Source organism: Eptesicus fuscus, chromosome 12 (assembly GCF_027574615.1).
Source record: "Eptesicus fuscus isolate TK198812 chromosome 12, DD_ASM_mEF_20220401, whole genome shotgun sequence".
NCBI lineage: Eukaryota > Metazoa > Chordata > Mammalia > Chiroptera > Vespertilionidae > Eptesicus > Eptesicus fuscus.
Genome location: NC_072484.1, coordinates 81,777,815 through 81,793,689, shown reverse-complemented (window position 1 = coordinate 81,793,689; position 15,875 = coordinate 81,777,815). Strand labels below are relative to the sequence as shown.

The window sequence follows — 15,875 nt, the reverse complement described above, 5'->3', positions numbered from 1 at the left end:
ATTTCTACAGTCACATTTAAATGACACATTTCTGTTTGGACCCCACTTTAATATTGTCTGTAACTAACCAGTATCTTTAAAATGCAAAATGCTGATCACCTTAACATGTTAGAGAACATCTTATAAATCTGAGGGGAAGTGGAAACAGGTTTAAGTCGTGAATATATTTAAGATAACAGGTTACACACGAACAGCGTGATCTCTTTTCAGTGACCCCTGCTTTGGGAGCCCAGACACATCTTTGGAGGTGGAAACAGAAGAGGAAGGACAGGGGTGACACTAGAGTGTCAAGTTTGAGCTCAGTTACAAATATGCTCTTGACTTTGGGTGGATTGACCTCTCTTGACCTTGGTCCCTCTCTGCCCATGGGAAGGCAGCATTTCCTGATCTGTCTTATGTCTCACCTGCATCTCTAAAGAAATCATATACATGAAAATATTTTTTTATCCCTCTCATTGCTATAGCCAATATCATTATGCTTATTATCAATTTTAAAAATTTTATCTTTATTGTTGAAAGTATTACAGATGTCCCCCCCCCCCCACCATTGACCTCTTCCACATCGTACCAGCCACACCCCAGGCCTCATGAGCTATTTTCTAAGACCATGGTTTACATGTATCTATAATAATAAAAGTGTAATATGCTAATTAGACCTGATGTCCTTCTGGGCGGCCTTCTGTATGAATCCGGGGCTGCCAGGGAAGCCTGGGTCCCAGGTGCCAGTGGCCTGAGGGAAGCCCAGATCCTGGGTGCTAGAGGGAAGCTGGTACCGGCAGCCAGGGGAAGGAAGGGCTACTCTTGCACGAATTTCATGCATTGGGCCTCTAGTATGAATATAAGTTATTTGGTTCATCTCTTTCCCACACTCCGACCCCCTTTCCTCTGAGATTTGTCAGTCTGTTCCCATGCTATGTGAAAATATTCTTGAAACTATAAAGAGATTATAGTTATTTTTAAAAATATACTCTCCAGGTAGATATTGGTTTTCCCTCATCAACATCTCTTATTTCCCAATTCCACTTCTAGAATTGTTCTTGAAATCTCTGGGATATAGTTTGAATAAAAGATTCTGGGAGTAGATTATATTTTTAATTAGAGATTGTTTAGCTTCCCTATTTACTGTGCAACATTAAAGAAAAGATTTTCTTCCTAACTTAAAAAAAAAGTTTAATTTTAATACTGTTAAAAATCAAAGCATATTATTTCTGAAATATTTTTGAGTCCTAGAGATTTTAGCATTTTAGAGTTTTTTGCCAAAGTCTTGTTTAAACATACTAAATAAATTATCTTTAAACTCCTATTTTTAGCATCTTTTAAAAATACCCGTTTTAAATGTTGTCAATGGCAGCCTGGCCTGTGTTCCTTCTGTTAAGGCAGATTCTTTCATGGTACTGATAGCAAGGATTGAGGACTTGAAAAGGAAAGCCTTCAGATTAATCTCCCAGGGCTGGAACCAAACAACGAGGCTTTGCCCAGAGTGGTCAATATGGTATCTTTGTCTGTACTCAGTGGCTCATGAAAATGTATTCAAAATGTACTCGTTACATCTCTTACCAGGGCAGGTTGGAAGCAGCTAAGACAAACACGAGATCTTCCGAGCGAGCCAGCCCATCCATCTGCACCAGCAGCTCCGTCTTCATCCGAAGGCTTCCTTCATGCTCTCCCCTAGAGAGAAAGGAGGTGAGTTTCCCCAGGATAGAGCCTTCACTTCCATAACAAGGCAGCAAAGACTCAGGGGCTGTGGAACGGGTTCTCTTCCGACTACTAACCTTCCCTGCCTCGTTCTCAGGAGCCACTCGTACTGGAGTTGGAGGAAACAAGCCATTTGGTAGTATTTTCCCAAAGACAGTGATAGAGAGGATGTAAGTGAATATAACGATGATAGTGAAAGGAAAGCCAAAGGTTGGCATCGAACTAGGAAATGACAGAAGGGCAGACAGTGCCTCTGGTAGACTGAATGCAGCCCAGCTCTGTCCACCTGACATACTATTTACCCTTTTATAAATGGCATAATTGAGAATAATCCTCTCCCTTTATATAGCAGGCATAAAAGAACTTTCTCAGGAAGTATTTCTTTTAGTATAATTTGTGGATTTAAACTGTCCAAAAGAGAGATCAACTATTTGTCTGAATCTGTTTCACTCTCTTTTAATAAGAGGCAAGGTAATGATGTGGGAGGCAGTCTTCTGTGCAAATTCATCCTCCAAGCTCCCTTCACCACTGCCAAAGACCTTCCCACCAACAAAGAGCTCACTGCAGGATCTGAACATCCAGATTGGCTCTACTAGTAAATGCTGACCATATCTGACAGGCTCTCCTTCCTCTTCACTTGAATAGATGGACATAAAGGACAAAAAAATGCCTGTCTTGAACAACATGACATTCAACTTCTCATCTCTGCATGAATCTTGGGGAACCCCAAACCAGGTATGTGGCTTTTAAGGATGTGACCCTTACTATCTAACTACCTTTTCCTAGGACAGAAGACCATCTCACAATATAGTTACATATACAGTCAGCATTTGCCCCTAATTATTATTCTTTTAACATAATAGGACCCAAGAAGTCTTCCAAGCACCTGCACTGATTCCCTGACTATTTGAAAATTCTAGTTTAGAGATTAAGTTCCAGACAAGGAAACAGACATTCCGTACAAAACCTGGAGCACATGCAAAACAGTAGATGAAGAATTTCCAGATTAGCTCATCAACGCTGTGGGGACCCAGGGATGAGTGAGTGCACAGGTTACTGGGGTGAGGCAGACCAGACAGTCTGGGGGCTTTGCAGAGGGAATGACCGCTAGGGGGTCTGCTGGGTTCCCAGCCTGCACTGTGTGGTAGCCTGCTCCCGTCAGGTCCTGTATAGAGAGGCTGAGTGCCCAGGCCTGGGGCTGACAGCACCCACTATGCCATGGAATCACCCCCTTTCAATCAATGCTAAGAGTCCCATGGACCTTAATGGGAAAATGGTTTTCAATGAGCAATTCATAAATTATAATCTAGTTATATTTCCAACAAGCTAATTATTTGTTCTTTATTAATATTAGTTCTGCCTTAATGATAGACCATTAGAGGCCATCAATAAATGCAGTCATGTTGAGATTTCCCTGAGAACTGTTTCTTTTCAAGCCAAAGGAGCCAAATTTAGTAAAAAGTTTCAGAGAAAAATACCTCTGATCAAGACAGAAAGGCGTTCTTAAAACACACATACACAGCTCATTATAGTCTGAGAAGTAAACTAGAAATGCACAGTCTTTCCTGCTGGGGACATTAGCAGACACTTAATCTTTAGAGATAACATATGTGACATGTTTAAATTCAGACATGCCGAGCCACATCCTGATGTCACAGAGAAACGGTGGCTTCCCCGGCCTCGCACATCAAGGCCTGCCCCTCTTGGGACTTGGCTCTTTGCAGCCCGTTCCACACAGGCAGCCCCTCTGGCTCCAGAGGAGGTGGTCATGGGCGGCTATTTTAAGCCAGCAGGACTGTTACGTTACGGCAGCCTGGGACTGTGGGACTGGGTGATCTTCAGGCCTGAAAACCACTCTGTGGGGAAGGGGGGAAGGGAGGATGACATTTCCTCCGGTTATAAAAACTACTTAAATCAGCTATTCAGTTAACAGGACCTAATTTAAAGACCTTTCCGTGTGTCTGCAGAAAATTTGTGGGCTTATTAATAGGCTCATTCTGCTGGTAAATGTCGATGGGCTTCCGACCATCAAACACACTTACAAGAGGGGAGAAGTGATGACCAAAAAAACCCTGTCTGTTACCCGGGAGCCGTGCCTCTCTGACTCATCACCGACTCCAGCTCGTCCAGGAAGATGGTGGAGGGGGCATGGTAGCGAGCAAGTTCAAATAACACCTGGGTGGGAGAAAAGCAACCACATGTTCAAACCCATATATTTAAAGTTCTCAGCTGCTCCCAGAGAGCAAAAGCTTAGAATGACTATACTATTAACCACTTATGCTGCACTCTGTTCTTTCACTGACAACTTGATAATCATTACAATCATTTCTCCCTAGAATTCCCTATGGGGTTGGATGGTCCAATTATTTTCATTTGTCACTTGATAAAATTTGATCCAGAGACATTAAGTGGTTATCTCAAGGTTACTAATCATAAAGAGAGGAGCTTAAGGTAAAACTCAATTCCTGAGCTTTCAGTCCATTAGCCAATCCCTGAGAATCCCTGTCAATGACGTGTTTCATAGGGACACAAGAGACGTGGAATATGTAAAATCATTTGATAATTGTCCCTAAACCTTTAGGGACAATGAGAGAGCTATTCTCAGGAGGAAGAATTGCTGGGAAAGGCTAGAGATCCAGTCATGGGTAAAAAAAGACAGGAATTTTGCCCCTCTCTGCCCCCCAAGTTACTCCACAGGGTTCCCATACCACCCAACACTGCTGCTTGGTAGGCTCAGGTACTTGAAGGCAACTCCCGGTTGAATAAAATGTTCCATTCCAGAATAAAATGTTATAGACTGAGCAAGAACAGGAAAGCAAGCAGCAAAAGAACAGCCATATAAAAACAAAATAAAGAGCTCTAAAGGGAGATGTGATGGTGATGAAAAGAGTATAAAAAACTAAACCTTTTATTTTTTTTCAAACACGAAACTGATCTCTTGAGCACCATATACAATTCTTCACTGGTTGATCAGAGAAAGCAATAGAGATTTAGAAGAAAAAAAACAAAGGTTCTTTAATTGGCAGAGGAGATTTATTCTCCATGCCACTTAGCACTAGCAAAGCATCACAGAATGAATAAGAAGGGAAGGACTCAGAAAAAGCCAGGTTGTGGTTTTCATGAGGAGTAGCAGATCACCCCTTACAGGTCTCCCTAGCACTGAATGGAAAATTGCTCATGTGCATGGTATGTGCATGCTCATGCTCAAGTATTTTCCCTTACAGAATCCTATTTCATTTGACCACGACAATTGGCTCAGCCTAATGAACTGAGAGAACAACGTCAATGCTGGGACACTCACCACACATGCCTTTGCAAATAATAGAGACCACCTTATTAGAAGCAAGCAACTTGTTCTCCTTGTCACAATGGCAGCAATCTTCCCAGGGAAAAATTGAATATTAGAACTCTTTATTAGAACCATACATGTTCTTAAGGAGCTCCCTAGGATGCAGAGAGACCAAGGGGCAAGATGAGACCTAACATCCAAGTGGAAGGAGAACCACATCTGGAGCCTCTGTTTCAATATAGCTCATGCCACTGCCAGAGAATATACAGAATCCTGGGTAAGTGCTCTGAAAACATTAAGCTAAAATTTTCAAAAGTACTGGGAGGAAGTTAAATCATAGCATGGCGGGGAGGGGTGTTAAAAGATATAAGCACCAACAGGTGTGTGCATTTGCTAAAGAGACCACTCAACTACTCAATAGCATCAACTCCTAAGAGGCATGAACATTAGGAGGGGAGGGAGCAACATAACCCAAGGGTTCCCTATAAATAACTCTTAATTGGAATAGAAAGAGAAGCGAATAGTAGGAACGCTTCTTTGATTTAGGGGAAAGGTCCTGAAGGGCCATCTTTATCTACAAACTTCATAGTAAGGAATTTGACAGCATGACCAAGATTCTGCAGGTGAAGATCTTCTCAAGAGCTCAGAAAATAAAGTAGTTTCTGAAAGGATAGAAGGTGAGATCCTTCAAGGTTAGCAGAGGTGATCTGTTTTCCTCTTGAATTATTTTTTTGAATATCCAAAAGAAAAATGCATTTCACAGAAAAAAAGAAATACAAATTCTTCGAAACTTATAAAAAGATGCTCAAATTCATTTAGAATGGAAGAAATGCATATTTGAGCACTGAAATATTATTTTCACTATCAGATTGGCAAATATTTCAGAATTGGGTACTTCACAGTGTTGGCCAGGGTCTGGGAAAGCAAACACACCCACCATTGGTGGGAGTATAAGCTGGTGCAACCCTGTTGGCAGGGAGTTGGGCAATCAGTGATCTTCATTCCCTCTGGCCCGGCAATTCTATTTTAAAGAAATTGCTCTACATGACTACATATGCAAAGTCGTGTGTATAAAAGGACTGTCCACTGTAGCTTTGTTCATAATAGCAAGAGACTGGAAATAACCTAAATGTCCAGCAAGAAAAGACTGGTTTAATATGTTTTGGGACACACCCATGCAATGAAATACCATTCAGATATATAAAAGAATATGTTCTGCCTATATCAGTGTGTAACAACATTCAAGTGAGAAAAAAATCCTGCAAGGTATAGAAGGGTATAGATATATATGTTATAGCAGTAGTTGCCTCTGGGTTTAGGGGTCTATATACCCTTTTGTACATTTTTTCCAAAAAGATTAGTTACTTTTTAAATATATTGTAAAGTAAGGTGAGAAATCATTTCCTCATTCTGAGAAGACTAACAAAATAATACTGAAGCCGAGGAAAAGTTTAGTTTAAAAAAATGCTCACATAGAAGGAAGAGTTCTGGCTAAATGACTTTTCTGCCTATTCAACACTAAACAATAAAATCCATGTAGTTTTCATCTTTGTTGAGAATATTCATAAAATAGCTGAATTTACTCTTCTGTCTAACTAAGTCCTGTCCCGGGAATAGAACGTATTCTTCCTTCGAACATCTTGCAGTATCTGGTGCTCATAGTTCTAAACAGCACTTTTCAGGACAGGAGATAAAGCTAAACTGATTCTATAGACATTTTGTAAGAGTTTTGTTATTCCTCAGCACAGAAAAATGGAACTTTTTAAAAAAGTCTTCTGGTTGATGAGGATTCTAATTAGTTGGATTTCAACTTATTAAAATCCAGCTAACTAGAATCACACAGAACCCTAGATTAAGGCAAGCTAACCTCAAGCCCCATCTTTGGATATAGTAAGTTAGATTCAAGATGAAGAACAAAGAAATAGAAGATGTCCACATATATTTCCATGTGTTATAACCTTGAAGGGGTGATAGATAATTTATAAAAACATACACATTTGGACCAATTTGGAAACAATATCTAAGTAGTAAATAATAGGTTACTTTTGGTAAATCAATCCTTTAAAATAATTCTATTATGCCAGAATATTATGAAAATAATTCATCCAAGAAAACATAATTTAAGCATACTATTTTAGAGTAATTTCTTATCAGAAAATATATAATATTTACATTCATTTAGTAATAATTACTTATCAGTCATTCTACAAAGTGCAGTAGTTTAACAGGACTTCTGAGAGGGGCCCACCTTACAATGAGGCATAAATCATGAACACGTATTCTCAAAAGGTAAAATATTATAAAATATGCCATCGACTATGAATGAGATATTGTAAAGATAGAAGCAATCTCTTAAGGAAGGAAAAAATAAAACCTATAAGCTATGAGCACTATGGAGGAACGTTGCTCAGAGCATCTGAATGAATAATTAAGTTTTACGTTTCTTGAGTCTTCCTTTGAGTACCTAGTATTAGGGACCAGGATACAGTAGTAGCCTCTCAATAAATGTTAACTGGATAAACTGCATATGCTTAATAATAAATGCTTCTTGAATGAAGGGGAAAAAATAGGCCACTTCAGAGACAATTTTCTTTTTTAGTTTCCATTCCTAAGTTGCATGAGTCACAAAAGGGCTATCGGTCAAATTCCCAAAGGAAGGGAGATCATATTTTGCTGATGGGGCATAATTAATATCTACATATGATAGTCAGTCCATCTCCTGGGTTTTGGGTAATTAAGCACCTGGATAAATTCTAACATATAAATCACTTAAAAACAAGTAAGCTGTAACATCATTTTGTACCACTGTGTTTTGCTGGAACTTATTCTAAAAAAACAAAATCAAGAATTCCTGTATCTATGAAACAAACTACTGGTTACCAGAAAGGGAAGGGATTGGGGGCAGGTGAAATAAGTGAAGGGGATTAAGAGGTACAAACTTCTAATTGTAAAATAAGTCATGGGGATGTGCTAGACAGCATAGGGAATCTAGTCAATAATATCGTAATAACTTTGTGTGGTGATAAATGGTAACTAGACTTATTGTGGCAATCATTTCATAATGTGTATAGATATTGAATCACTATAATGTACACCTGAAACTGATAAGATATTGTATGTCAATTATACATTAGAGAAAAAAAAGAATTCCTACCCGAACAAGTTTTTCTGAATCTCCTCTCCATTTGCTGACAATGGTAGATGCAGAAATGTTAAAGAAGGTTGTTTTGCATTCCGTGGCCACAGCTTTGGCCAGCAAAGTCTTTCCTGTACCTAGAGACACAGGTGGAGAAAGTATGAGTGGCATTTGAGCTTCCTTTCTCTGCTTACAGATAAAAGTCAGTGTCACAAGCAAAAAAAAAAAAAGGAGAGCGGTTCCTCAGCTCTCATTTATCCCATCCAGATATCCTGATGTGAGGACAGATGAGTCCATTCATCCTCTGCATGCACACTTAATACCAAGTACAAACCAGAAATATTCGTTACCTGGAGGGCCATAGAGCAGTAGTCCTTTCCAGGGGGAGAGAATTCCTGTAAACAGCTGTGGGTACTATGGGAACAAGGAAGAGTGTGTCAGTATCAGTATGTCAGTCACACCCTAGCAAAGGCAAGCTGGTGAAGCTGGAGTGAGCACAGCCCAACTCTGAGCGTCAGGTCTTCCATTTAGTAAGGCTGGCTGCTTCTGTATATATCTTGCATATCCCAACTTGACTTTCACAATTGATAGGAACGTATGGCTTAATTTATGTGGCTTTTTAAAGAGCAACTTTTTTTTAAAGGAAAAGAAAGGCATATGTAGGTACTCTCCTTCTTCATTACAATAGTTATTTCTTATATGCATAACATCATTCCCCACCCCACCTCACCCCTGCCCCGAGTTCTATATGAAGACCTAGGAACTTTAAGAGAAACACTAGAACCAAAAAATAAAGGTATATGTGAATAAAGCACAAAACTGTGGTGAATCCGGTTGGTGTAGCTCAGTAGTAGAGCATCAACCTGTGAGTCAGGAGGTTACAGTTCAATTCCTGGCCAGGGCACATGCCCCAGTGTGGGGCGTGCAAGAGGCTGCCGATTGATGATTCTCTTATCATTGGTGTTTCAATCCCTCTCTCCCTCTCCCAAATCAATAAAAATATATTTTAAAAAACAACAACTGGTGAAGCCTGACATAGAAGTCAGGAACATCCAATGCAGACAGCATTATGAGACACGGGCTCCAAATAGGACGTGCAGGGACTTCAGTGAGTCTCTCCCATAGTTCAAATTCAAACAATCAGAGGGTGGGTAGGGTTGATAGAAAACAACCAGAAGCAAAGATAATAGTAAAATTGTAACTAGCTATTAGTTTCTTGTTGATGCAAATGTCAAAATCTCTATGCCACCACATACAGAGCCTATGATACCATGGAGATAGCACATCCAGAAAGCTTCAATGAGATGTTCTAGCCTGTCCAGAAGTCTTGTTCTAGAGCCACTCAGAGGACATGGTGAGTAAACTTTCACTAATTCTGAGCACCAGTATATTGCTTACCCACCTGTCTTAACACAGGAAAAAAAGGGGGGGACACAATCCAAATGTATTGATTTTATGTCATTAGAATAGAAGCATCCAAAAAGTAGGGGCTGCATGGGCTTAGTGGTAAAATAAACAGGTTATTGAATAAATTTGTAAACCTGACTGCAGGAGATTACAGAAAATTATTTGCAGCTCCCTCCACCAAAAGGCAAAGTATATTTCTCTACCACTTGAATCTGGACTTTACCTTGTGATTTTGGCCAATTGGATGTTAGGAAATGTAAGAAGAGACTTGAAAATATAAGACTAGCTGATATGAGGAATATAAGAAGAGACATGGGAAATGCTCATAGATTGGGACCTGCCCTCTCTTGCTTCTGTCTGGGACTCTCTGCCACCATGTGAACAAGACCAGCTTGCCTGCTGAAGGCACATGGAGAGGTCTCAGCTGTCCCGTTTATCCCAGATTTCCCAACCTCTCCATCTTCTCCAACCACCCTGGCTGATGCCCCAGACATGTGAGTGAGGCCAACCAGTATCACCTGAAAAAGAGATGAGCCAGCCCAGCTGAGCCCCTTCCAAACTGCATACCCACAAAACTGCAAACTGATAAATGATTGTTGTTTCAAAGGCACTGCATTTGCAGAGTGTGTCTGTTATATAGCAAAAGTTGTCATACACTGACCTTCTCATCACCATGTTTATAACCAAACATAGAGAGTCTTGTTTTTTATTTTTCTTCCTGTTCAGTGAGACACTCTGTACAAAGACTTGTCAGGAGCAAGCAATAAGCACAACAGGCTGGCTCACTGGCCAGTGCCCTAGAGGAGGCTGTTTAGACTTTTCAACCAGTCTAAAGCAATGCGCCAGAGTGTGTGTGTGTGTGTGTGTGTGTGTGTGTATGTGTGTGTGTGTGTGTGTGTGTGTGTGTTGGGAAATGTAGATCTATGAAAACAAAATAAGTGGCCTTCTACAGGAGATATTTCTACTATGGTATATTTTTAGGGAGGCAGACTAATTTGAACAATTCTACAGGAACTGACAAGTCATATATGCTTCAGTCTTAGATCTAATGTTATCACTTAGAGCAGACACCTGCCTTGAAACCTCATGTAACATTTCAAACTGCCTAGAATGGCATGAGCCTTGGTAGTCCAGCATTGCCAAAGTAGAGGCAAAAGGCTAACTTGTGGACAGAAAACATCCTGGGCTTCTCTCCCTAGTGGGTGTTATGACATACAGCTTGTCCAATGGATATGAATAGAAATACCCCCCAAGAGGCTTCCCATCCTTACCCTTATAGGATACACCACAGCTTCTTTGACTAACTGCTTGGCTGCATCGAGTCCAATAATGTCATCCCACTTTATGTTTGGATTATGGAGATAAATGTCCTGCAATGCACATTTGATCATTTTGTTAAAACTAATGTTTTCCTCCACAGCTGCAATAAACCTGGGAGCCACAGAATACTTGACTTACAATAGGACATAAAGAGCTGGTGATAAAAAAAAGTTTATGTTAGATATATGTATATATGCACACTGTAATTTTGGTTCACCAAAGGGATGCCATAAGAATATTCAGTGATTTTCCCTGAAGACGACATTGATTATATAATATGGGGGAGGGGGAAGCTCCTAACAATGGACTATTCCCGTCTTCAGTTAATAGCAAACCAGGCTGATTTATGACCGTAATCAAAGAAGCTACAGAACATGCCTTCAAATTACATGCACTTTTACTGTGAAACATAGTTCCTAGCTGGTGCCTGGCCTCTCTCTTGCTCCTTGATCTTGCGAACACTTTCTTAATTTGTTGCATGAAAGAGATAATGCTCCTCTGAAACCAATTTCTCTTTTTCCCTAGTGATCACTCCCTACTTCCACCAAGAGCAATTGCTTCTACAGAATTCAAGGAAGCCAACAACCAAGCAAAAGTGAGTTTTCCCCTTTCATACTAGAGCCCTGTAGCAGCCACCTAGGTTAATCAATTAAGGTAGCTTTTACTGATAACTCATTTACCGTTTCCAAATTCCAATTTCACAAGACGCCTCAGAACTGTCACTCAAGGGCCTTTCTCAGTAGGAGCTGTTTCGGGCAAACTGAATATCTAGAGTGTTACATTAAAAAAAGAAAAAAGCCTCCTTTCCAAATTCATTCTGAGGATTACTCAACAATCTGGAAACTATTTTTATAGTTATTTAATTTTTAAATAAGTAATACATGCACAAGCTCAAAAACATATTTTTAAATGCTGGTGAGATGTTATGCTTCCACACCTGTTCTCCGTCCTCTCAGTTCCCTTCACTCACAGGTAAGGACTTTCATTAGAGAGACTATTCATACAAGTGTTTCTAGTCATGTATAATATGCATGATCCATTCCTGGATGGGAACACAGAGAAAGGACTCAGTCTCCCAAGATCTTGGGAGAACCTACCAGGTATTTAAAGCCTGGACCTGCATGCCCACCAGCCACTCATAGATCTCGCCCTCTTCTAAAGTTGACATTGAGTTCCACATGGAGGTGTTTAATTTCCCAAAAGGGAGTTTTCCTTACAGCAATCAAGTGTTATCAGTTAGAACTCAACAGGGCTACCTCACGAAGTGGTGAGCTCCCCGTCTCTGTAAGCATTCAGAGGCTGATGACTGCTTCCCATGGTACTGTAGAAAGGATTCCAGATGGAATCATTTCAGGACACTTCCACTCTACAACTCTATCATCACTAGTCATGTTATCTTTTTGCAAAAACAATAATGAGACTATTGATTTTTGTGACCATAAAAAATATTTTTCTCTACTCTCTTATGCATCCCAATCCTCTCTCACTAGTAATAACTTCAGAATTGGTCTCCCTATCTCCATTTCTTTGATATCCATCCACTACACTGTCAATAGAACAAGCTATCTAAAAGCACATTTGAATACCCCATTCTCAATGGACACCTTTGAAAGGCTCCCCATCTGCCATAGGCAGGTCCTCCATCCTGGGTCCTGTTCACTGGGCCCTTACTCAGGAACCCTGGCCTCTCTCTCCAGCCCCATTTCCCAGCACTCCCTGCATCTTACATGGCTCACTGGAAACACTGCTCAATCGATACAATTTCACAGGTATATACCTTTGCCCAGAAAGTCCCCCACCATCTGTCTTATACTCTATTTCCTGGATACCTTCTTCCCTAACACTTTCCCCTCCCTTTGGCACAAAACACTCCCCCTTTATGCTTTCGAAGTCCACCTTCCCCTGGGATGAGAAACTCTTGCACGCAAGGACTGTGTGATTGGGTCATCTTTGTATTTCCAGCCCCCCGCACATGCCTGACACATAGTAGACATGCAGTGAACAACTGCTGAACTGAAAGAGAGAACTGCAGATGCTCAATTACTCAGTCATGGTGCAGCTTTTTGCACCATTTTAAACATCTGTCTGAGCCTGCCTAGATTTCAGTCTTCCATGAAGTTATAGAAAGTCTGCTATAACTCAGGAATCTCGTCTGTTCCAAGGAACTTGCCCAAAGTCACACAGCTAGAAAAAGGAGGAGACATCAAATCCAGTTTAACCAATTCCAAAGCCTCTGTCGTTTACCAAAAGACTTCCCTGCCTTTAGATTCTAGGGGGCAGGCAGCCTTGAAAGCTCAGAAATCTGGATAGTAAGCTCTTTCCCACTAAGCTTGTATTTCATGGAAATTTCCACTTGTGAAATCATCAGACTCCTGACATCTCTATTTCCAGGCTTTGACTGTTTAAACAAGAAGCAGACACACTCTTTCCTTCCTTAAGAGGCTTTCTTTCTTTAACTCTTGGCTCAGCCTAAAACCTTTCACCTGTCTGTCCCTTACTTTCAAAGTCTTTTTGGTTTTCTTGGCCTCTATAGTGAGATGGTGGGCTTTTTATATTGTAATTTTATGATTCTATAATTTATTTATCATGCATTATTGTGCCTCTAAACAATATGAGTGCCTTTGCAAGTGGGGGCACTTTATAAATAAATGATCATATTTATTGTTATTAATAAAAGAAGCAGCCCGCAATGCTCCAGGAGCCCCAGTCCGCCTCTGTAAATTGTGAATTGAATATCTGATCTTACCCGGCTCACCACAGCTGCCAGTTCTCTCATCTCACTGTTCATGCCAATAAATGCACTCAGAGGTTTCAGCAGTCGTTCCTGATGATGGGAACAAAACACCTCATGGTATAACGTTGCTTCGTAATTCACAGTGACACAAATGGTGGCAGATTGCTATGACCTTCTACCCGATCTCAAAGTTTCTTTGGACTCAAAATTATATCTCTAAAGCTCTTCTGGACTTTGGCAGTTTAGTACAAGATGAATGTCACATTTTAGCCACTTACCGCGGGGTCTGGGTTGCACTCGAAGCTGTTTGAGCCAAGTTCGCTGGTTGCTCCTTTGATAGCGTCTGTGAGCAGCCCTCGGAAGTCAATGATTTGGCCCTGAAAGGGAGTAATGGTTTATTTACACCACTAAAACTTGAGGAAAGACTATCCTTAATAGCTCAGCATCATTAAACCAAGACACATTAATGTTCCTTGGTGTGTAGGCCAAACTTAAAGTGAAGCTTTAAAATAACCTACACTAATAATGAACAAGGTAATTTCCTGAAGTGAGGGCACTCTAGAAAAAACAACAAGTTGTAAATAAATTCTTCAGAATGAAGTTGGTTTAAGTGGAAATTCACAAGCATTTTTCAGTTCCTGACACATACCACCTGCTTCCTTACATGTCTATTTCCCTATACCGTCTCCTCCTTTTGGAACATTACACACACAGGAAAGACTCATTGGCACAAAAGTAATGATAGTTCCTATTTACTATGGACTTTCTCAGTAAAGTACTTGGCATAAAACAGGCATGCAAGCTACCTTGCAAGGATTATTTCCAATTTTTTTTAATTTTTAAATATTTTTCAATTATAGTTTACATTCAATATTATTTTGTATTAATTTCAGGTGTATAATATAGTGATTAGACAATCATATACTTTACAAAGTGTCGTCCCCCCCCATATTTTCAGTATCCATGTAGCATTATACATAGTTATTAAAATACTAGAGGCCCAGTGCACAAAATTCATGCACAGGTAGAGTCCCTAGGCCTGGCCAGTGATCAGGGCCAACCAGAGCCTTCCTTTGTTCTGTGCCACCCCCTGCTGGTCAGCACACATCATAGCGAGCAATCGAACTCCCGGTCTCCCGGTTGAACTCCCAAGGGGACACTTTGCATATTAGCCTTTTATATATTTAGATTATTGACTATTTTCCTATTCTATACTTTATATCCCCATGATTATTTTGTAACTACCAATCTGTACTTTTGACTTTTTTCTAAGTCTTATAACACTCCTGCTAGTCAGGTGTGGTAGCCTAATTTCATAGATGGAAATAAGGCCAGGGAAATTCCATGATCTTCCCAGTGCCACACAGCTAACAAGTGGCTTCAGGCCAGGATTCAAACCCAGATACCTATCTCTCATACTCCCTCCAAATTCACCTTGTCTCCCCTCTAGGAAGAAGGAAAAGTAAGGATGTGTGCAAAAACAAATAATAACTATAAACAATAATTATAGTTGGCATTTATTGAGTGTTTATTGTGTGCTGGGCACTCTACTAAGACCCTCCATTTACTATTACATTTAAAGTGACCCTATGATTATTTCCATTTTATGGCTGAAATAAATGAGGTTTAGAGAGAGAGATTGAACAACTTGCCCAAGGTTACACAGCTGGGAAGGTCTGAGCCAGGGTTTGAACCTAGGCAGACTGACTCCAAAGCCATTACCTTTAAGAGCAACATGCCTATTAAAGTTGCAAGGGGGACTGGGGAATCCTGAAGCTAAGGGCCCTACCATGGCAATGAGGGATGCACTTTGGAGATCAGCCTCCTGCCCATACACCCTCATTCAGCTTATAAACATCTGAAATGCTAGGGAGAAGATCATGTACATTTTACCCTGAGGACATTTCTGCTGTGAGAGAATTTACAGCAAGACTCTTCCAAAGCTTAAGTGCTGGGTTAAATAGTCCCTTCCTTATGACCTGATCAGAAACATCCATTCATATGAACTTGAGGTATTCGGGAGATAAACTAATGTCACAAAACTGCTAGGCACAAAAGTGGCTGAAAATACAATGAAAGTAGTGGTGACCAGGGACGTGTTTCTCCATGGGAGACACAGATTCGAATGGTATCTCCAGCAATCACTCATATATTTGAGCCCTGAAAGGAGTCAGTTCAGGTCAACGAGACAGCTCCCTTGATTTCCAAGGAGATGCCCCCAGCTTCCTCTCTAAACATGCAAAACCCAGAGTTGAGTTTGGCTGAGAAGAGTTGACTGGAAGTAAGAACTTGAT

General features: G+C 40.5%; 1 protein-coding gene across 2 annotated transcripts in view; it reads right to left on the bottom strand.

Moving 5' to 3' along the window:
• Positions 1 to 15,875, bottom strand: part of KATNAL2 (katanin catalytic subunit A1 like 2) — a 119,715-nt gene that overhangs the window by 10,868 nt on the left and 92,972 nt on the right. Inside the window, exons 7-13 of one of the 2 annotated variants that reach the window (XM_054724401.1) lie at positions 13,860 to 13,958; positions 13,594 to 13,671; positions 10,799 to 10,897; positions 8,471 to 8,534; positions 8,139 to 8,257; positions 3,779 to 3,870; positions 1,558 to 1,668 (exon numbers count right to left, since the gene is read on the bottom strand). In XM_054724401.1, the coding sequence (XP_054580376.1) occupies positions 1,558 to 1,668; positions 3,779 to 3,870; positions 8,139 to 8,257; positions 8,471 to 8,534; positions 10,799 to 10,897; positions 13,594 to 13,671; positions 13,860 to 13,958 (662 nt within the window). The remainder of the gene's footprint in view (positions 1 to 1,557; positions 1,669 to 3,778; positions 3,871 to 8,138; positions 8,258 to 8,470; positions 8,535 to 10,798; positions 10,898 to 13,593; positions 13,672 to 13,859; positions 13,959 to 15,875) is intronic. The other variant, XM_054724402.1, reaches the window with a different exon arrangement.